Source organism: Rhamphochromis sp. 'chilingali' (assembly GCF_963969265.1).
Source record: "Rhamphochromis sp. 'chilingali' genome assembly, chromosome: 5".
NCBI classification, from domain to species: Eukaryota; Metazoa; Chordata; class Actinopteri; order Cichliformes; family Cichlidae; genus Rhamphochromis; species Rhamphochromis sp. 'chilingali'.
The window spans coordinates 18,488,437-18,511,748 of NC_137932.1; the positions used below are offsets into that span (position 1 = coordinate 18,488,437).

Here is a 23,312-nt window from a genome sequence, read left to right on the forward strand (position 1 = left end):
AGGAATTTCTGGAATCAGATGTGTTTATATAGTCAATTTTTTTTGCATTTTATTTCACGTTTATATTTGTTTCCTGTCACTGTTTATGCACATGTTCAGATGTAGGGGGGGAAATCATCCATGTCTGCACCAAGCTTCTCTGATATTTCCTTGATTACCACAGTTATACACAGCAGTCAGGGCATGAGCAGAGCAGTTTTCTGTCACTAGTCCTGACCAAACGTCTTCATAAGATGAGTTGGAACCTTTTAAAGTCAAAGTTTTAAAACGCTCACAAACTCAGGTTAACACTCAGGTTTTGCTTGCTATGAACTCATTAAAAAGGTGCCTTTGCTTCCACTTCAAGTGGTGGTGAATTTGACAATCTTTGCTATAAAAAACCTCCAAGAGATAAATGATTCCCCAGCAGTCTGACTTAATCAGATCAAACAGAAACCTTCTAAATCTGGAATTCAGAAAAGTCTTTTTAGCGCAGAATTCCCTCCTGGTGTTACTCTGGACAGATCTTTTTTCGCTTAGCAGCAGAGGATGCACAGTATCTCAAAGAGGAGGACGTAGAAGTAAAATGATATTTAATGCACAGAAGGATCTCTGAATGTTTTCAAACTGCAAACTTTATCAGAAGAATACAACACATTTGAGGAATGTAAACATAAAAATGGGGGGAAAAAAACACAGTACTTAGAACTGATAAATCTTTCATCCGCACAAAAAGTAATCGGATGTTGTTTTTTGGAAAAAGAGGAGCTTTCAGAGTGACGTGATTCAGCTCCTGCAGAATTTCAGTTTTTAGGGTGTGTTAAAACCTTGTTTGCTTGTTTGTAGTCTGAACATGTCTTCCATGTGACTGTTTGCACAGCGACTTTGATTTGCTGCAAATGCATTCAAAGAGCATCCCAGCTGCTCACACCATTTTCTTTGCTAGCCCATTGGCTACAACAGGAATCATTTTTTTTAAAGCAAGTGCCGCTCCCTTTTTTATCTCACTAAAAGCAAACCAACACTCATAACATTCCCATCGTAGGTAGTCATTAGAGTTAGAAGCCACATCCTTCTCATTTAACAACTCAGTCATATAAACTTCATTAGCACCACATAAATGTTAATCACCTTGTTTTGGCTTAGAGCTCCTCCTCCTCCCACACATGGTGTTGTAACCTACTGTTTCAAGATTTGCAAGCACCTCACGTTATCAATGCTATCACGGCTTTGGAATTTGGTGCATCTGTTCTGATGAATGTCTTTTCAATCCACAGGGTGATAATGTACTCATCAACACCTACAGTGGCGTCCTGAAAATATCAGATTTTGGCACATCCAAAAGGTTGGCTGGGATCAACCCCTGCACTGAGACTTTCACAGGTACAGTCCAACCCACTATCTAGATTCTCTTCCCCATAAGCAAGCCAGTATGAAATACTTAAGCCAAGTAGAGTTGTCTCCCCTGTTGTGGGGAGACTACTAGAAAACTTTATGAAACATCCTTTGTTAAAATTTGCTCAGTAGTGTCTGAGTATCGAGCCTACTGCTGTTCTTTGATTGTGACTATTTCAGAGCAGTAATCCCATTTAAGTCCTTGGACAGTATGTGATATTCCTAAAAATAGCAGGCTGTTCCTATTTAGAAACTCTGGCTTTGGCTTGAGTCTGCAGTTAGATCAGCCTGATATGTAGACCTGTAATGTCAGTTGCCAGTTGTAGCATAGTTTGACCTCTGGAATTAGAGCATCTGACTGCTGCTCGAGGCAGACGGGGACTTACCCTGGAAGGCGGAGCTCTTTCAGGAAACTGGGCTACTCCTTGTTCTTAACCCACGCCTGCTATAAATGTGTGCTCGCCTGTTTTTAGCTCAGTACACGAGCTTTAAAAAGCAGCGGATAAGCAGCCTGCAGGCTATTATTAGAACAAAAGACTCCCTTCAGTGTGGACCTGAAAATGTTGCTTTGGACTGAGCTGTGATTAACTGACAACACTGAAACTCGTTGCTGTTTCTCACATAAGGCCATAAGCCTCGTTTAATCTTTTCTAACCTGATTGGCAATTTGCAGGAATTGTGTCATCACTTTTTGTTAGCTCAAATTGAAGCTATTTTTGGCATTTACATCAGTTCTTTCACAACCCTGCTGACGCTACTTTTACCTCACACAGACATTATCGGTTTATGAATATGATCAAAAAAACAAAAGCCAGATGAAAGTTATTTTTAGTAGTTTTTGTTGGAGCTCTGCAGTGCAAACCGGAAGAGTTACCAACAGCAACAGGGATTTCATCATTAGTGTTATACAAGCTCCAAATTCCCAAAAAGTTGGGACCCTTTTTAAAATGTAAATTAAAAAAGAACACATTGATTTGCAATTCTCAAAAATCCATATTTTATTCGTAATAAAACACAGAAAACATGTCAAATGTTTAAACTGAGAAACACGGGAATAAGTTGGGATATGGCTATGTTTACCAGTGTACCTCTCTTCTTATAAAAACCATCTGTAAACATCTGGGAACTGAGGAGAACAGCTGCCAGACCTTTGGGAGAGGAATTTGGCCTCATTCTTATCTGATATAGCACTCAAACTGCTTAATAGTCTTAGGTCTTTCTTGTCATATTTTTCATTTCATGATGTTGTAATAGATGCAGTTTGAGGTTTAGCATTGTCTTGCTGAGATATGTAAAGTTTTCCCTGAAAAAGACGTCTGGGATTGGAGCATATGTTGCTCTAAAATCTGTATATACCTTTCAGCACTGATGGTGCCTTTGCAGGTGTGCACACTGACGTTTCCATAGGCACTAATGAACCTCTATCATACTGTAAGTGCAGACTGTTAAAATGTGTTCTAAAAAAGCTGGATAGTCTTTTCGTCTGTACAGAGGACGCTGCGTCCATGTATTCCAAAAAGATTTTAAAATTTCAATTCATCTGAGCACACAGCAGTTTTCCTCTTTGCCTCAGTCAGTTTTAAATCATTTTGAGCCCAAAGAAGGCAGCAGTGTTTCTGGATCATAGTCACCATGTCAGAGTCATGCCTGTTTTTAATGCTGCGCTGTTTGAGGGCTCAAAGATCACAGGCGTCTAATATTGATTTTCAGCATTGTGCCAAGCACACAGAGATTTATCAGTGAATTTTCTGATAATATTTAGTACTTTACATGATGAGATATTTGAAGTCTTTGTTATAATTTTGAAATTGTTCCACAAAACATCTGCCCCTCTTTGCTTCTGAGAAACTCCAGTCATGTTATTGAGCTGTTACCAATTAACCCAATTAGCTGGAGAATGTTCAGCTGTTTCTTTGTAGTACTGGTTAGTTTTTAGTACTAGTTTCTATTGTCCTTTTTGAGACACTTTGCATTTGATATGCTTCATGTTCTTTTGTAAAAAAAAAAAAAAATATATATATATATATATATATATATATATATATATATATATACATATATATATATATATATATATATAGATTTATTAGATTTGCAAATCAATGCATTCTGTTTTTATTTACATTTTACAGTGTCCCAATTCTTTGCTATTGGGGATGTACATGGAACAATAGTGGAGGGAACAAAATAAGCAACAAAAGCACATTTTTCTGCAAGAGATGGTTAGTCTAAGAAATAGTTTTAAACTGGGTGTAATCAAGGTTATTGTTTGCCTTTCCCTCACATTTAGGAAACTTATAGTCAATACTTGAATTATTTAATTGTTCCATGACTGAGTTGCTCAATTATTTGGTTCATTAACTCTTATTTGATTGGGAGTAAAGTAAGAGTGTTGTGATATTAAAAGACAGAGGTTGTGGTGGAAAATGATCCCAGGCAGTTGCGCTGGATGCAGGTTTAAGAGATTGATTAGGACATGAACAACAATAAAATAAACTGGTATTGCTGACCCTTTGAACTATCTTTAAACATTGTTTTTATCTGACAGCATGCTTTAACCAAGGCTAACTGACATAAGCAAAATGAGGCTGACTAATTAGCATATCATTATATAATGATATAAACTGAGCAGCTATCATTGATGCTATATTTACACACATGTTGTTTACATAAGCAAGAAATAAATCATTTAAAATCTGGTATACCTCTCAGCTGAAGTGTACGTTTCACCATGAGAATACCAGCAGTGTCCCTTTTAGTTAGCATAATAATGAAGCGTTCCCTCCTCGTTCCCTTTATAGCTGTTGCATAACTCTGTGGTTTGTCCAAGTTTGTTGACATTCATACGCTGAGTTGCTGCACTTTTACAACATTCTAGCAATGCTCTATTAGTAACAGGAGCGAATTAGATATTTGCGTCACAAATTCAGTCTGGGTTTCAAAACCTTTATACCCATAATCCACCCACCACCTCCTCTAATGCTCACTAATTGAAATGTTTTTGTTTCATTTGTTTGACACTTAAAAAATGAGTGGTTGAATTTGAGTTTTCATTATGTGTTTATTATTGTTTTTTGTGCGTCATTTTTCAGGCACATTGCAATACATGGCTCCTGAAATTATAGACAAGGGCCCACGGGGATACGGCAAACCAGCAGACATCTGGTCCCTTGGCTGCACCATCATAGAGATGGCCACTGGGAAGCCACCTTTCTATGAACTGGGAGAACCACAGGCCGCCATGTTCAAGGTGAGAGATTTGAACAGCGACATATCCCAATATCCTGCTGGGTAAGATGTCTAATTTTAGAAAACTGAAAGTAGAAGTCTGGCGAGCAGCTGTTTTCATAACGGCATCTTTCAAAAACAGTGGCAATGAACAGCTGCAGCTCTGCCAGGTCAATAAATATGAGGATGTTTGAGAGCTGATAATTGCACCCTTGAGACATCCAGTATGACAGGGCAAATAGTTTGCCATCACGTGTTATTAGCATATCAGCTTTACTCATTTGCTCCAAATGCATGATATCCTATCTATGTCTTTTTCAAACCATGACTAAAAACGACTGAAAGAGGGTTTGTTTCTACAAGAGAAAGACTGAAAACTCTTCTTCTTACATTTCTGAGTAATGTCTTCATTAGCATTATGCAACTGCTGATCAAGAAATCTCCTAATACCAGTAGCTGTCAATTATGCACCAGCCAAACAAATTTCCCACGTGTGGGACTAATAAAGGTTATCTTATCTTATCTTAAACCTGTAGTACTGTTAGGATAAAAGTCTTGTATGAGCTAATAAAAAAAATAAATCCACCCACAAAAAAACTGCAAAGTCATACAAGTAAATATTATGTTTAAACTCGAAGTCAGGATACAAGAGGAAACTAATTGAAAACACCGAAACTGACCAGTACTTTTTTCTTTTCTCAGTGCAAGTTTATTTAGTTTTTCGTTTACCCTTTGCTCAAATAATTTCAAGTATTTGTTCTCTGACCTTATGTAATGGTACCATTTTAGGCTTTTTTAAATACTTATGATGTCAGTAAGAACAAATGTGGTCATCTCATTCCCACAGCTGCTTTTTATTCCTTCTGTTTAAGAGGGGAAGACAGCTGGCGTAAAGGGAGATTGAAGGTATCTATAACAGTTTGTTTCACACACTCGATGACGTGATTGGTTAGATCAAAGTTCACGTTAAGATAAATTTGATTTCTTGAACTGTGAACTATATAAAACGACTGTAACAGAGTTCAAGAACTGAACTAAAACCCCTTTATTCAGAGCACAAACAGTAGATAATTGCAGCTTTTATCATATTGCAATGTCATTGTTTAATAAAGAAGGTGACTCAGCTGTTATCACATGACTTAAACATGACACCATCAAGTGTCTGCTTGTAGGGAGAGATCACAAGAGAAACTGTTTGTTCAGCTGAAGTAAGGAGAGGTGGAAAACTATATATAACTGTGTCTGTTCTCTTTGGAAAAACCCTACCTTATGACTTCATGCCTCCAGCATGACACCATGTACCATGCTTTAACCTTTGCCAACCATCCAGCACACCCAGGGCTGTTTATGGAAACCTATTGTACATATAAACAGCTAATATACAGAGTACATTGTGTCCATTACATCTGTTTTTATTACAGAATTATGTTCCATGTCTTAAAAGAAAGGTGCTCAACGTAAAGAAGTCAACTAACAAACAAAATAACCACCAGTCTTTCATGCATGCTTATCAGTTCCCTCTTTTTATGAAAACAAAACCAGAGTCATTCTGCACCTGCATTGGTTTCAACCTGCAGGCTATAATCTGACCAAGCCCAGTAGAAACTACAAATACTGTCTGTGCACGAACATTTGTTTGAATGCAAACAAAAGCATAGGCCCACCGTAAGAGGAACTTCTACAGTGGGCCTTTAGTTTCTGTGCGGGTGTGTCTTTGCTGGATCTTGTTAACCACTCAGTTTACACGTGCATTTGCTTTGGATGGAAATTTAAAGCACTCTGTACAGTGAATTATTGTTATAAGCTATGTGTGGCCCATTAGGGGCAGTAGAGATGTTTAAGAGGTGTCTGGAAAACATTACAGCACTCCTGTCAAAGCTCTGAATCATGGAATTTTCCATATGATGTGATTTAATTAAATATGCTGCTCTGCTTCGGATGCTTTGAAGTTTAAAGAACATGAAAGGGGAAACTTGGATCTCATCACATTTTATCAATAAAGATCACCACAGAAGTGCAAGTAGAGTCACAAATCTCTTAGGAGATCTTGTGTTTTGTCTGCACTGCATTGTAGCATTTCTTAAACATTCGTGATATACTTTCAGTCATCTTTCTGGAATTTCTCAAGGGGTGGGATATCTCCCTGCTAATCTTAAATTCCTGCACATCAACAACAGGAATTTATCATGTTTTTAATGAGAGTCTTGTGCTCGAAGTATTGTTACTTTCAGCTGCTGCCCCAAGTCACAGCCAGGCCTCGTGGATAGTCTCATATTCAAACATCACTGTGTAAACACTGCTCTGCTCTTTGCTCTTGCTTCTTAAACTTAATCAGATAATTTGCCCATTGCAGCAACCTCACACTGTCTCGGTTATTTTAAACTTGTTTCACTGTAGCCAAAAGAAGTTACTGTTAGTTGTTTAAATTTTCCACCCCCTGTCTTTCCATGCACGTGCGTGAAAAGCATGTTATGAGAGCAGCAGAAGCAAGGCTAGCTGTACAAAACCGGGAACTGGGACTAAGTAGGGAAGAAGGAGTTGTGGTGGAAGTGGGCTGCAAAGTGGCTTGCAGGTGAATAGGCAATGGCCAGGCTAAAAAAGATTTAACAGTACACCATATATGAGATTTGCCAAAAGGTTGACGCATCATCTAATGTAGGCAGGCGTTGAGATCAGCTGATCTGCCAGGATTGCAGCTTAGCTTGACTTTTTCTCCTGCTTGAACTGACACTATGCTCATTTCTTTAAACTTGTTATATAGATTCTGAGTGCCTTTCATGCATGTCATTCTTGTGCAGGTGGGTATGTTTAAAATCCATCCAGAGATCCCAGAGTCCATGTCACCAGAGGCTAAAGCCTTTATCCTTCGCTGCTTTGAGCCCGACCCGGACCGACGTGCCACCGCGCTCGACCTGCTCACCGATGAGTTCCTCACCGTCACCAGCCGAAAAAAGAAGAGCAAGGGCAGCTTCACAGGTGGATCAGAGCATAGCTACATGACAATAACATTATTACCAAGACTATCCCCTCTATAACTTAAATAACTCGTTTTATTTCAGGAAAGTTTGAGACTCTTTGCTTTGCAGTCGTGCTAGTTTCTCTTATCTCCTTCACTCTCAGTTTCACTACAAGCGCCGAGCCAAGCAGACAAGAGACCAGCGAAGCAATTATAGCATTACGAGTAATGAAGAGAAATGATTATATACTGTATGCACAATAAAAGCTCCACAACAAGGACTTATCTGTTTAAAACAACAAGAGTGTGAGAATCCAGGAGGGGGAGTTACCTTAATCCCTATGTTGGATAATAGCAGAGGCTCACATACAAACTAGAACACATTATTATAAAACTGTGACATTGTTAATCCGTAAGACCGATAAAAAGTGACTTCAACTTTTCAGTCAGACTGGTAAACAAAGTTTCTGAAAGAGACCTGCTTTGTTTGACATCATTTTCTCTAAGTGTAACAAATTTCCTAATTCCTTCAGCCACTTATCGAAGGCTGCAGGTATCTCCGACTTCCAGGAATGTAGCAGAATTCTACTTACTTACAGCCTTGATAAGGGAATGGCGTGAACCTCATAATGATCTTCCCCACTGCTAAAATCAACCACCTCAAGTAGTGCTCTAAGAGGGGGAAAAAGAAACTCCCCATTCAAAGCCTATCGAGCAACAGCCATTTTTAGGAGTTTTCAGTGTAGAATAAATGAATAGTGGATATCCTATTGACGATTCTGTTGCTATTCTATTATTATTGTTATAAAGTTGTCTAAATTTTAATAAGGTAACAAACAGTATCTCTTTAGATTAAGCTTTAAAGCAAATAGTCTTCAGTAGTAATACTAGTGGCTACAACCAGAAACCAGAAAGCTTCCAGTATCAAAAATCTTTGTTTGTAGTGATTACTAGATTCATCTAGTGCCAAAACCGTTTTTTAAGTGTTAAGAATTTCAGGCGCATCCTTCATTATTTGGATTGTAAAATAGTCATTTCCTGTTGGGTTTTCACCCCACGGCATCAGTCATGTGCCTTCACAGCAGTGCAGAAGATTAGAAAGAAGCTTTGTGCCTCTCTGCATGCTTTGAATGTTACCCTGCTTTCTGTTTTGTTCTTTTTTTAACTGCTGACACATATTTTCTGTTTTTCCCTGCAGCTCTGACACCAGGATCAGGTGAGTAATTTTGCTCTCTGCACTTTTTCAGACACATTTACCACTAGTGGGAGTACTTTATAAACTAGATGTCATTTCCATGAAACATCACCCTGCTTTACTGAATAGGATCTTGGCTGCGGTTTACATTTTTCTCTTGGTGGCAGCTACCTGCCTTGTACGACTCTGCCCTTTTGCCAGGATTCAAGATAGAGAGTAAACAACAAGATGGTTTCCCAAATGCTTGAATATGTTTTGTAATCTATTTGATCAGTTGCACACAAACACCATAACAGACAGAAAGCATGCTGCTATACAGCAAAATCTTTAGTTAGATGATGATCAAACAAACACCTTTACGATTTTGTTCCATCTTCTGTTCCCTGTGTCTTCTAGAGTATCTCCGCAGTATCTCGTTGCCAGTGCCCGTTGTAGTGGAAGACACCAGCAGCAGCAGCGAGTATGGCTCCGTCTCCCCTGACAACGACCTCAACACCAACCCCTTCATCTTCAAGCCAAGCATCAAGTGCTACAGTGAAAAGGATGTCAAGGGCCAGAGGTCCCTCTTTCTCAGGTAGAACAACTTGGACACCTCAGACGAGTCATTTTGCCTTAAATTATTCATTTGTTGTTACAGCCTTATGACTATAGTATTGATTTAGACTAAACCAGTATAAAAAATGTAGTCACCGTGACTTCACCCATTAGCTTATGTACATACGTGTTGAAGCCTTGAGTTGAGATGTCTTGAATCTCTTTGGGGGGTTTTTTCTCAAGCAGAGCCTGGCAAGCCCGATTATCAAGCTCTATTCATAGACTGTATGGATGCATCACATAGATACCTGCTAATTAGTGCTAAATGAAATGTAAATAAAGTGCTAGAATTACACTCACCAAAATTGGATCACAGACTCCCCGGATGGGCTTTTAGTACAATTAACCACACAGCAAGACGTCAGATAATTTAATTAAAATGCTTCTGTCTGTCAGAGTGGCTGCGCCCCTAAAAATCCAAAATAATATGAGATTTCACCACCTGTACACTTGTTTTAAAGGTTAAAATCAGCAACAGAAAACAAAACCATTTCAGTATCAGGTCGTGAATGTCTTTATTTATGCTGTAATCTTGCACATTGTAAAAAGGGAGTTTATGGGGATTCACTCGCTTTTGAAGCTCGCCTCCGCCTCCTTTCATTCCTGGGTTTTTGTGTCCTACAGTGATTTAAATTTAAACATGTTCATGTTTTATAAAGCAATGCAAAAACTTATTTATCTTATATTTAATGTCACCAGTAAAACATACTTAATTAACCTTGCTGATTAGTACCAATAGGGAGGGTACAGCAACCTGTACATATAGAAGGAACAAAAAATTCAAATGGGGTTTCTACTTTTTCTACTCAGCATTCCAGTGGAGAACTTCGAGGACCACAGTGCCCCTCCATCACCTGATGAGAAGGACTCGGGCTTCTTTATGCTTCGGAAAGACAGCGAGAGGCGAGCTACCTTGCACCGTATCCTTACTGAAGATCAGGCCAAGGTGGTGGCCAACCTGATGGAAGCCCTGGCACAGGTTGGAAACCGTTGAGAATGAATAGATGGATATAGAAGTACATTACAAGTTCAACAACACACACTTGTTCACAGGCATTCCAGTGCAGTAGCCAGGCTGTGCATGGAAAGATTAGCTCAGCTGTTACAGTTAATTAAATGAAGGGACCAAATAGCCAAAGGGATACTCAAATGAATTACTAACAATTAAACAAATTTTAAACTGTACTAAAATAATTTAAACATGGAAAAAATTTCTTAAGTCTATCTGATAGGGATGTTAGTAAGTTGGAGTTGGAAGCTCCTGTTGTAAACCTAAACCACCATTTTCATCTCTTCTTTCCCCGCTTGCCTCCTACCTCAGGGCTCAGAGGAAATGAAGCTAAAACATCAGCACATCTCCACCCTTGTGGTGAGTCTTGCTGACTTTGTTCGGATGGCAGACAGGAAAATCATCGCCAACACCCTGTCTCAGCTCAAGCTGGAGCTAGACTTTGACAGCACTGCCATCAGTCAACTGCAGATTATGCTGTTCGGCTTCCAGGATGCTGTAAGTGCTAATAGAAATACCGTGAAAAAGATACTGGGTCAATCCAATGAATTTCAGCTACATTTCATCTGTGATATCCCACTGGGCTCATGAATAATTGATCATAATTGGAATATGAAATATAACCCAAATCAATAAAACATGTCTTGTGTTTGCTGCAGCTTTTTAGTTTATAACCAAGTGTCTTTAGCTTACCCACAGTAAGGATCAAATTTTAGTCTACAGCGGTCACAAACCTGAACTGCTACATTGATGATTTGCTGCTGTAATTCTCCTCACAGGCTCATTATTTTCTGATTTCCTGTTATTAAGTACCCATTTGAAGGCAAAGGTGCTTCTCGCCGCTGCATAAAACAAAGGCTCTGAACAGTGTAATTGTTGTCATTTGAAATGGGCTGCAGACAGCTGCGGGCTGCCTTGTTGCTTTTCTTCCTGCTCAGAGATTAGACAGATGACTGTGGAAATACTTGTAACCTTTAAGTGAGGCGATAAAAGGGAGAGATCTGTCAGGAGTAATTGCACATAATGTTAAAAGGCTCATCTGCTCTCCCCCTCAGAAATGCAGTTATGCAGATGAAATGGCACAGAGCGAGTGGTTGTTTTCATATTTGTAAGTGGGATTGTGTAATCGTGCTGGTAGATGAAGCTCTGGTGCCTCCTGTTGGTCATTGCTGCAAAAAAATTAGAGCTTCACAGTGCGTGACTGCAAATATTAATAATGCCATGAAGAGTAGGCTGCTTTAAAAATCCCTTTGGGGATATTTAGTTATTGCGGCAGAAGTTAAAATGAAGTATAAACAATTCTCTTAAGAACAATTCTTGGAATGAAATCTGTGAGGCAAATACGAATGAACTCATTTTTATTTTAGGTGTAGAATCACTAATAGGTAAAACATTGTAAAACGTGCTCTCATGAGTGTGAACCTCTCCATTTCCAGGTGAACAAAGTGCTGCGAAACCACAACATCAAGCCTCACTGGATGTTCGCTTTGGACAACATCATCCGCAAGGCTGTGCAGACTGCCATCACGATCCTGGTGCCAGGTAGGATCATCAGTGTCTCGAGCAGAGCACCAGTAAATAAGTTATGACTCTTCCCTCGGGGCACGACTACTGATACAGGAGGAGGGCATTTGCTGCGCAGGCCTGTGTGTGTTCACAGCCTATTTAAAGACAGGAAGTAAAAGGGCAATAACTTGAATGGATTACACACCTGAGTTTCATGCAGGGCAGATATTATGTTTAGCTGATTATAGGCCCAGATTGAAATGAGGAGAAGTTCTAGTTGAACTGTGTAAAGTGGTTCAAGAGAGTTTCAGATCTACAATGTGAAATTATTTCCTGTTTTCACCAAAGAATTAAACTCATAAAACATCAATAGTCAGTGGGATGAGTGCTAAATTTAGCTATAGTTATGTCACAGACACCCAGCGCTATTTTTGTTTTCTTCCACCTTTGTAATGGTGTTTTGTAACAAAGAACCAACAATGTTCAGGTGTTTGCTTCATTATCAAGTTTGAATCTTTAAAAACACACTCGAGTGGAGATCTTATCATACGTTACAACAAAGTTCACTACTCATAACCCATAGGAAGTATTCTGTATCAGTATCAGTACCAGATATTAGTTATATATATATATAAGGAGAGCTTAACTTCTGTCTCGCTAGCTTGCCCTGCGCTCTTCCTTCTGACTATGCTGTCTGTGTTGAACGCTCAGTGGATCTGCGCTGGACAGTGCAGCCTAGGCGGAGTAGTCGAACACAGATTCACTGAGCGCATCGTCAGAAGGAAAGTTGATAAAATAAATTACAAATGTTGTATTGTTCGATACATATGCGTACCGAACCGAAAGCACTGTATCGAACGGTTCAATATCGATACGAATATCGTTGCACCCCTAATATATATATATATATATATATATATATATATATCCATCCATCCATCTTCATCCGCTTTATCCGGGGCCGGGGGCAGCAGCCTAAGCAAAGAGGCCCAGACCTCCCTCTCCCCAGCCACCTCCTCCAGCTTATCCGGGGGAATACCAAGGCGTTCCCAGGCCAGCCGAGAGATATAATCTCTCCAGCGTGTCCTGGGTCTGCCCCGGGGCCTCCTCCCGGTGGGACATGCCTGGAACACCTCACCCAGGAGGCGCCCAGGGTGCATCCTTGTCAGATGCCCGAACCACCTCAGCTGGCTCCTTTCGATGTGGAGCAGCAGCTGCTCTACTCTGAGCCCCTCCCGGATGGCCGAACTTCTCACCCTATCTCTAAGGGAGAGGCCAGCCACCCTTCGGAGGAAGCTCATTTCTGCCGCTTGTATCCGCGATCTCGTTCTTTCGGTCACTACCCACAGCTCGTGGCCATATGTGAGGGTAGGGACGTAGATCGACCGGTAAATTGAGAGCTTCGCTTTTACACTCAGCTCCCTCTTCACCACGACGGACCGGTGCAGCGTCCACATTACTGCAGCTGCAGCCCCAATCCGTCTGTCGATCTCCGGCTCCCTTCTCCCATCACTCGCGAACAAGACCCCGAGATACTTGAACTCCTCCACTTGGGGCAGGAACTCATCCCCGACCCGGAGTGGGCACTCCACCCTTTTCCGGCTGAGAACCATGGCCTCAGATTTGGAGGTGCTGATCCTCATTCCCGCTGCTTCACACTCGGCTGCGAACCGTTCCAGTGCGAGCTGGAGGCCCTCACCCGATGAAGCCAACAGAACCACATCATCTGCAAAAATCAGAGATGAGATTCTGAGGCCACCAAAGCGAAAGCCCTCCGCCACTTGGCTGCGCCTAGAAATTCTGTCCATAAAAATTATGAACAGAACCGGGGACAAAGGGCAGCCCTGGCGGAGCCCATCACCCACCGGGAACGAGTCCGACTTATTGCCGGCAATGCGAACCAAGCTCTTGCAACGGTTGTATAGGGATCGAATGGCCCGTAGCAATGGGCCAGACACCCCATATTCCCGCAACACCTCCCACAGGACACCCCGAGGGACACGGTCGAATGCCTTCTCCAAGTCCACAAAACACATGTAGACTGGTTGGGCAAACTCCCATGCACCCTCAAGTATCCTGGAGAGGATAAAGAGCTGGTCCAGTGTTCCGCGACCAGGACGAAAACCGCATTGTTCCTCCTGTATCCGAGGTTCGACTAACGGACGAACTCTCCTTTCCAGCACCCTGGCATAGACTTTCCCAGGGAGGCTGAGGAGTGTGATCCCCCTGTAGTTGGAACACACCCTCTGGTCCCCCTTCTTAAAGATGGCATATATATATATATATATATATATATATATATATATATATATATATATATATATATATATATATATATATATATATATAGCACAAGTTACCATCAAGTGCGGGATCTACCAAGGAGATGCTCTGTCCCCACTGCTGTTCTGCATAGGCCTGAACCCCCTCAGTGAGATCATTAACAAGACTGGCTACGGATACCGACTACGGAACGGAGCAGTTGTCAGCCACCTCCTGTACATGGATGACATCAAGCTGTATGCCAAGAGTGAACGAGACATCGATTCACTGATCCACACTACCAGGCTATACAGCAATGACATTGGAATGTCGTTCGGACTGGAGAAGTGTAGTCGGATGGTAACAAAGAGAGGGAAGGTAGTCAGAACTGAGGGGATTGAACTACCAGAAGGCAACATTGCAGACATAGAGGACAGTTACAAGTACCTGGGGATCCCGCAGGCAAATGGGAACCATGAAGAGGCCGCTAGAAAGGCTGCAACCACCAAGTACCTGCAGAGGGTCAGGCAAGTCCTGAGGAGTCAGCTGAATGGTAAGAACAAGATCCGGGCCATCAACACATACGCCCTGCCCGTGATCAGGTACCCTGCTGGGGTAATAGGCTGGCCAAAGGAGGAGATAGAAGCCACTGACATAAAGACAAGAAAGCTCCTGACCATGCATGGAGGGTTTCACCCCAAGTCCAGCACCCTGAGGCTGTACGCTAAGCGGAAGGAAGGGGGCCGGGGACTGGTGAGTGTCAGCACCACAGTCCAGGATGAGACAAGGAACATCCAAGAATACATTGGGAAGATGGCCCCAACTGACCGAGTGCTCAGTGAATACCTCAGGCAGCAGAAACCCAAGAAAGAGGAGGGAGACGAGGAACCATCATGGAAGGACAGGCCCCTGCACGGTATGTACCACCGGCAGATAGAGGAGGTGGCTGATATCCAGAAATCCTACCAGTGGCTGGACAAAGCTGGACTGAAAGACAGCACAGAGGCACTAATCATGGCAGCACAAGAACAAGCTCTGAGTACAAGATCCATAGAGGCTGGGGTCTATCACACCAGGCAAGACCCCAGGTGCAGGCTGTGTAAAGATGCCCCAGAGACAATCCAGCACATAACAGCAGGGTGCAAGATGCTAGCAGGCAAGGCATACATGGAACGCCATAACCAAGTGGCCGGCATAGTGTACAGGAACATCTGTGCCGAGTATAACCTAGAAGTCCCGAGGTCAAAATGGGAGATGCCCCCAAGGGTGGTGGAGAATGACCGAGCTAAGATCCTGTGGGACTTCCAGATACAGACGGACAAAATGGTGGTGGCTAACCAACCGGACATAGTGGTGGTAGACAAACAGAAGAAGACGGCCTAGGTGATCGATGTAGCGGTTCCGAATGACAGCAATATCAGGAAGAAGGAACACGAGAAGCTGGAGAAATACCAAGGGCTCAGAGAAGAGCTCGAGAGGATGTGGAGGGTGAAGGTAACGGTGGTCCCCGTGGTAATCGGAGCACTAGGTGCGGTGACTCCCAAGCTAGGCGAGTGGCTCCAGCAGATCCCGGGAATAACATCGGAGATCTCTGTCCAGAAGAGCGCAGTCCTGGGAACAGCTAAGATACTGCGCAGGACCCTCAAGCTCCCAGGCCTCTGGTAGAGGACCCGAGCTTGAAGGATAAACCGCCCGCAGGGGCGTGCTGGGTGTTTTTTTTTTTTTTTTTTTTTTTGTGTATATATGTATATATATGTGTATATATATATATATATATATATATATATATATATATATACATATGTGTGTATATATATACATATATATGTGTGTATGTATGTATATGTGTGTGTGTGTGTGTGTGTGTGTGTGTGTGTGTGTGTGTGTGTGTGTGTGTGTGTGTGTGTGTGTGTGTACAGCAATATGGTGTACAAATCCCTTTTCAATGCATTATTAATACTGATGCAAAATATCAGTATTGGTATTAAATGATATCTGACACAAACAGCTTTACTCATCAGAGTCAGCACTTTGCGTCTCCTTGTGGTGGAAATTATCAATTAAATGAGGTTAAAGTTAACAGCTGTTACCTAAGTTGAGGTGAAAAAGAAGGAACCAACAGATAACAGTGGAAAGCAAATCTGAGTGACTACTTGAAACAGAAAATCTTGACATTTTCATTTTAGTAAACAAATTATTGGTAAATAAACAGTCTGAAACAATCCAGGGGTGTTTCGCTCATTTTAGTTCTTTGGCTACACAGAGCCCACTTTGTTCTTAAGGGGCTGAAACAGTAAAAATATTGTTGTTAAAAAAAGTGTTAAAAAGTAGAATGCTTTCTTGATATGTTTTCTTTTAATATCTTGAGAAAAAAAATAGAAAGTGCAATTTCAACAATAAGCCTCAGTTTTTCACATTTGGGCACTTTAATGAAACGGCATTGTGTTAATCAAATAAACACAACTGATTCCAGTCTCTGGAATTAACAATTCAGACAACCTCTCATGATCACTTTTATTACAGGGCTTCCTCTAAAAGTGATTCTTTCTCTCTGCATGCAGAACTCAGGCCTCACTTCAGTCTGGCCTCAGAAAGTGATGCAGCCGATCAGGAGGACATCGATGATGACGGCGAGCCGGACAGAACCTCCGCGCACCAGAGCCGGGCGCCTCCTGGCACCGCTCACGATGACACGGTGGCTACCTCGGGAGTCAGCACACTCAGCTCCACCGTCTCCCACGAATCCCACAATGCACAGCGCTCCGTGAGCATGGAGCTAGGGAGGATGAAGCTGGAGACCAGCAGGTAGGCATCTGGTTGAAGGCCGTTAACAACAGCATAGGACTTCTTCATTTAACCATAGTTTATCCGTTTTAACCTGCATCTCTCTGTTTTATTCCAGGTTGCTGGAACAGCTGCTGGAGAAGGAGAGGGAGTATCAGTCCATCCTGCAACAAGTGCTGGATGAGAGAGAGCAAGAGATCAGACTACTGAAGCTGCGAACTGAGCCTGAAGGTCTCTACTTTAGTCTGAATTACTTTCTCACACTCCTTTTGCTGCTTCTGGTATTTTTAGTCTGTCTTTACTTTTTAAAGCCAGCTATTTCTCACTGAACAGACTCGACTTTCACTTCTGACTTTTAAATCAAAATGTACTTTATACTTCCTAGAGCCAATGTTAATTAAAAGTTTTTCCCTCTAGTTCAGTAAACAAATTAAACAAGCCATGACAGGAACAATGCACATGAACAAAGCTTTCTTATCACATACCGGAGGTGTAAATTAAGTGACTTCTAATTTGCTGGTCTGATCAGCTATTCCAATATCCAACTCCGAGCTGGTGATGGGGGGTTGATATCCACTGATGATGGTTGCTTTTCTGTAAGGGTAAAACTCATTATAAGAAATTAGTAGAGCAGCTTTAAACAATCTCAATTATTAGGCAAAGTACACTAAAATTAAGATATTGTCATCCACTGTGGCCATTTCTCTTATACAGAGGCTTTTATCTGACCAAATAAGAGTACGCGTCACCTTGAAAGCAACATTTAAGGAGGTTTAAGAATATTAAATGTTCAGTTTACACAATTGCACAAAGCTGTAGCGATAGTGACTGTGACTTGTGACAACAAGGTTGCTTTTTTGTAGAGAAAAAGCAGCATATCCTGTTACTGCAACAGTTACACCTTTACAAGCTGCTTTACAAGCAAACAATCATGGCAAAAAGTTCCACATGAGTGCTGCTGTGAAATATGGACCTAACCACCGGGACATCATTTATTTGTTCACCTTCTATTTCACAGCCTCAGTTTTATCTGTTTTAATGTCTTATCTGGTTTCTTTTCTCGTACGATACATTAGCAGAGTGTCAATCAAAAGGTAGCTATGTCCAAAAACACTTAAACTCTTTAGGAAACTACTTGTTGAAGTGAAAACCAAAACAGAAGCACAATACTTTCTCATAGATTTCTGTGCATTCTTACTTTATCCCCCCAGCTGGCCACTTGAAAGAACGATGATTAAAGCCCAGACCCAGCAGCTATGTCCATCTGATACATGCGCTTCCTGTGTGTACGGCATGTTTGATCTGTCATTAAACTGGTTGTTTTGTTAATGTTTAAATGTTTGTTTTATGGAGTGTTCTCAAAATCTACTCTGTTAGACACCCCCACATCTTCGCATGACCTGGAGGGACAGAGGAGCCAACCTGCAGAGAGACGTGACGACCCAGAGCTGACCAGCTGGCTGACACGTTACGGTGCTGACCAGGATGCCATAGACAGGGTGGGTCTCTGATTTTTTTGTTGTTTTAACAAAGCCCTTTTTAGGATGATGCAAGTAAAGAAAAACATTTCTGTAAATGTAATTTTCTCCACTTTGTTTCTTTAGATACTCAATGAGGAGTATACATTGTACGACATCCTTCATGATGTCACAAGAGATGATCTGAAGAGTTTAAGACTGAGGTAGAAAATGATTTTTTTTTTCTTTTACTTTTAAATATTTCTATATTTGCTTCATATTTTGTGTTCAGTATTTAGTCCCCAAAATACGTGCTGAAACTTGTACCTGACAGGAAGAGAAACAAGGGGGTTAAGATGGGAGCGTTGCATAATGGGAGTGTGTTGTTGCATTTCCTGTTCTTACACAAAAGTTTCAGAAGGCAGCTTTGTACTTCAGCAGTTCTTTGAGGCTAATCTATGAAGGACTTAATTTATCACAAATTCTGTAAATCTGTTTATAAACCAAAATTTAATTGAATTTGCAGGGACCTCACAGGTCAGTAAGATACTGTTCTAACGTGGGCAGTTTGGTTTGGACGTAGCTATGTTGCCATGCTCAGGTTGTGACGCTTAACCCGATGTCTTCTAAAATGTTATTAGGATGAAAATAGCTCTGAATAATTACTCAAACAGGTCACACCAACATGAATATTGATGTCTGCTACTGCAACAGTTTTCACCTCCTCTTTAAAGTTTCTTTGCAGCACTGCAGGTCCAAGCATACTAATTATACTGCGTTCAATTTAGAGTGAAGCATGAATAAAACAAACTACTATGAAGTTCTTATTGGTTGTGTTTGATATCTGGCGCCACACTGTGGTCATATCAAACATTCAGCTATACACACCATATCTACTAAATTGCTTCAGGGTATCTCTAGGTCTTTTTTGTGTGATTGTATGTTTTGGGGTGGGGGTGGTGTTCCCCTCTGATGTTGCTGCATTAGAGGGGAACTTACTGTCTGCACATCTGACCCACAGGTTGATTGAAATTGTGTCATGCAACAGGACAATGATCCCAATCACAAAACTTAATCCCAAATAGAATGGCTAAAAAAGCAGGAAAGGAATCAATAGCCCAGTCAAATTCCAAACCTCAACCAGATTGATGAACTGAAGTAATGTTGTACCGATAAAGTCATACAGAAACATTAGTTATTACACAGAGACCAGGGAAAACTGTCCTTTTCATGACCGTACAGTCTTAACTCTGTGTGATCTGTGCTCATGAGTCCCTCTGACTCTCAGTACAAAGTAAACCATTTAAAATATGATATTTTCAAGTAGGTTGACAGCTGATGGTTTCTTACAAATGGTATAATATTCATTGGTGTGTGCTTTAAGCTAACAGTATTTTGTTTGTCTTGACAGAGGTGGGGTCTTGTGTAAGCTATGGAAGGCCATCACAGACTACAGGCAGAAGCTATTCTAAGGCCTTAAGTGGTGACAGCCACTCAGAGAAGCCAGGACTTTTTTTTGTCCCCAACAACTCCTCTTTACCTCAGCGTTTATAAAAGCAAGATCCTGGAGAAGAAGCTGTGTTGACCATGTTCCACCCACACAACAATCTTCTGGAGTATTTTATAATTTTGAAAACAAAGAGTTTGGATATTAGGTCATTTTGAAAGTAAAAATTAATGAGAAGTGCCACTAGTTTTGTTATACCTGATGGACAGGGCACAGCTTTTGTTACAGGTGTGTTTAAAATGACAGCTGGTAGGAAAATCTATTATTGAAATCTTGAAAACTGTCAAGAAAAACATTTTCTCCTGTCTTTACAAGATGTGACGTTTACAACTGATCGTTTTCTAATACAGGCCTGAGATACAAAATACTACATTCATCTGTACTGATATTTTTATCATTGCTTATCTTATCACTACTTTATTTAAATGTGTTTTAATTTAATTGTTATAGCAATCTGAAGGATGTCATTCCATGTACTGCTTTTGTTTTTTCTTTTATTTTGTTTTTTGTTTTGTTTTTTCAAACTGAGACTTATTTAAATTGTCCATGCTTTTTTTTTTCCACTTTTCCTTTTATAATATGAATCTACAATTTTATTTTTAAGAAATATATTATGTAAATATAGTGTTATATAATTCTATGTGGATGACATTTATGTACTTTGAAAAAGACATCTCTAAACACAGTCAAATCTCCATGTAGATTGGACCAAGTTTGCAATGAGCACATGTGAAAAATTAATTCTGTATTATTGTATTTTCTAGTATCACAAATCATAGATCATACTCACTTAATTGACAAAATTGTGTTTATCTTGCTTGTGTTGTGTCAGCTTCATTCAGTCAAATATATAAGTTGTAATGAAAAATCTGACATGCAAACAAACTTCATATGGAAGAACCTTGATGTACTTTTTTATTAATATTTTAAACCATAACATCAGAAATTGGGGGGGAATCGGTGAGCCTTGTGTCTGTTTTGTTTCAGATCTGATTCAAGATTGTTGTGATATATTGTTAAAATAAAACTTTTCATCTTGAAGCTGTGAAGGAACTGTGTTAGAAGTGTTCTTCAACAATTCACTCTAAATGTGGGAGCAGGGGGCTGATAATGAAAGTTGTTCTCCATAGTAAATTAAACACAAATAACTGTTTTGTTTTTTTCAAAATGAATAAAAAAGGCACTGCCTCTGTTCCAAAAGAGTAATTTCTGCACTTATCATCTAGAGGAAAGGTCGTTCATTTAGAAAAACAAAATGTTAACAATAAAAAGTTAGGACTTACTATATGAATCATATACAGGGAGTGCAGAATTATTAGGCAAATGAGTATTTTGTCCACATCATCCTCTTCATGCATGTTGTCTTACTCCAAGCTGTATAGGTTTGAAAGCCTACTACCAATTAAGCATATTAGGTGATGTGCATCTCTGTAATGAGAAGGGGTGTGGTCTAATGACATCAACACCCTATATCAGGTGTGCATAATTATTAGGCAACGTCCTTTCCTTTGGCAAAATGGGTCAAAAGAAGGACTTGACAGGCTCAGAAAAGTCAAAAATAGTGAGATATCTTGCAGAGGGATGCAGCAGTCTCAAAATTGCAAAACTTCTGAAGCGTGATCATCGAACAATCAAGCGTTTCATTCAAAATAGTCAACAGGGTCGCAAGAAGCGTGTGGAAAAACCAAGGTGCAAAATAACTGCCCATGAACTGAGAAAAGTCAAGCGTGCAGCTGCCAAGATGCCACTTGCCACCAGTTTGGCCATATTTCAGAGCTGCAACATCACTGGAGTGCCCAAGAGCACAAGGTGTGCAATACTCAGAGACATGGCCAAGGTAAGAAAGGCTGAAAGACGACCACCACTGAACAAGACACACAAGCTGAAACGTCAAGACTGGGCCAAGAAATATCTCAAGACTGGTTTTTCTAAGGTTTTATGGACTGATGAAATGAGAGTGAGTCTTGATGGGCCAGATGGATGGGCCCGTGGCTGGATTGGTAAAGGGCAGAGAGCTCCAGTCCGACTCAGACGCCAGCAAGGTGGAGGTGGAGTACTGGTTTGAGCTGGTATCATCAAAGATGAGCTTGTGGGGCCTTTTCGGGCAGTAGGACTGGGAGTCAAGCTCAACTCCCAGTCCTACTGCCAGTTTCTGGAAGACACCTTCTTCAAGCAATGGTACAGGAAGAAGTCTGCATCCTTCAAGAAAAACATGATTTTCATGCAGGACAATGCCCCATCACACGCGTCCAAGTACTCCACAGCGTGGCTGGCAAGAAAGGGTATAAAAGAAGAAAAACTAATGACATGGCCTCCTTGTTCACCTGATCTGAACCCCATTGAGAACCTGTGGTCCATCATCAAATGTGAGATTTACAAGGAGGGAAAACAGTACACCTCTCTGAACAGTGTCTGGGAGGCTGTGGTTGCTGCTGCACGCAATGTTGATGGTGAACAGATCAAAACACGGACAGAATCTATGGATCCATGAAAAGCGCTGTATAAATCCAATCCATTATTATTATTAGTATTATTACTCCCTGTATTTCTCTGCTTATTTCCGTATTGTGTTTACCTTACATTTCACCATTATTATATGTTTACTCCACTACTTAATATGTTACAGAGATCATTTTCAAAGCTTTGCATGTTTTTATGGCCTTCGTATGCCAGTGTCAATTTTATCTTTATAGAATAGTTTATTACATGTTAACTCAATGTTATTAAAAGATTAACAAAAGAAATAAACTGTAGCCCGACAATGGCTACTGTTAGCTTGAATGAAATGAAAACAAAACTTAACACACACTCGGAGAGCATCGTTAACTGTAAGACTGTGAGAATAAAACTCTTTCAATGCTATTTCGGCAGCTTGTTCCAAATAACAGCAACACAGTAACTAGTAACCACTGAACATCCAAGGTATGGACATTGAGGCTGTGGACAGCTACAGGTACCTTGGTGTTCATCTGAACAATAGACTGGACTGGACTCATAACTCAGACGCCCTCTACAGGAAAGGGCAGAGCAGGCTGTACCTGCTGCGGAGACTCAGGTCGTTTGGAGTGGAGGGCCCACTCCTGAAGAAATTCTATGACTCTGTTGTGGCTTCTGCTATCTTTTATGGCGTGGTCTGCTGGGGCGGCAGCATCTCTGCTGGGGACAGGAAGAGACTGAACAGGGTGATCCGAAGGGCCAGCTCTGTTCTAGGATGCCCTCTGGACCCAGTGGAGGTGGTGAGTGACAGGAGAACGGCGGCTAAGCTGTCATCCCTGATGGACAACATCTCCCACCCCATGCAGCAGACTGTGACAGCACTGAGCAGCTCCTTCAGTGGGAGACTGCGGCACCCACGGTGTGGGACGGAGAGATTTCGCAGGTCTTTCCTCCCCACTGCTGTCAGACTCCAGAATAAAGACTTTAACTGATCAAGCACACAC

The 23,312-nt window shown here is 41.1% G+C and overlaps 1 protein-coding gene across 1 annotated transcript in view; it reads left to right on the forward strand.

Annotated features, from left to right (window-relative positions):
* Window positions 1–20,966, forward strand: part of map3k5 (mitogen-activated protein kinase kinase kinase 5) — an 86,494-nt gene extending 65,528 nt beyond the window's left edge. Inside the window, exons 18-30 of the mRNA XM_080883737.1 lie at window positions 1,257–1,362; window positions 4,467–4,624; window positions 7,401–7,578; window positions 8,757–8,774; window positions 9,150–9,327; window positions 10,158–10,326; window positions 10,669–10,854; window positions 11,793–11,898; window positions 16,686–16,929; window positions 17,027–17,139; window positions 18,286–18,407; window positions 18,513–18,589; window positions 19,777–20,966. Coding sequence (XP_080739863.1) covers window positions 1,257–1,362; window positions 4,467–4,624; window positions 7,401–7,578; window positions 8,757–8,774; window positions 9,150–9,327; window positions 10,158–10,326; window positions 10,669–10,854; window positions 11,793–11,898; window positions 16,686–16,929; window positions 17,027–17,139; window positions 18,286–18,407; window positions 18,513–18,589; window positions 19,777–19,837 — 1,716 coding nt within the window. The 3' untranslated portion in view covers window positions 19,838–20,966. The remainder of the gene's footprint in view (window positions 1–1,256; window positions 1,363–4,466; window positions 4,625–7,400; window positions 7,579–8,756; window positions 8,775–9,149; window positions 9,328–10,157; window positions 10,327–10,668; window positions 10,855–11,792; window positions 11,899–16,685; window positions 16,930–17,026; window positions 17,140–18,285; window positions 18,408–18,512; window positions 18,590–19,776) is intronic.
* Window positions 20,967–23,312: the final 2,346 nt, after the last annotated feature.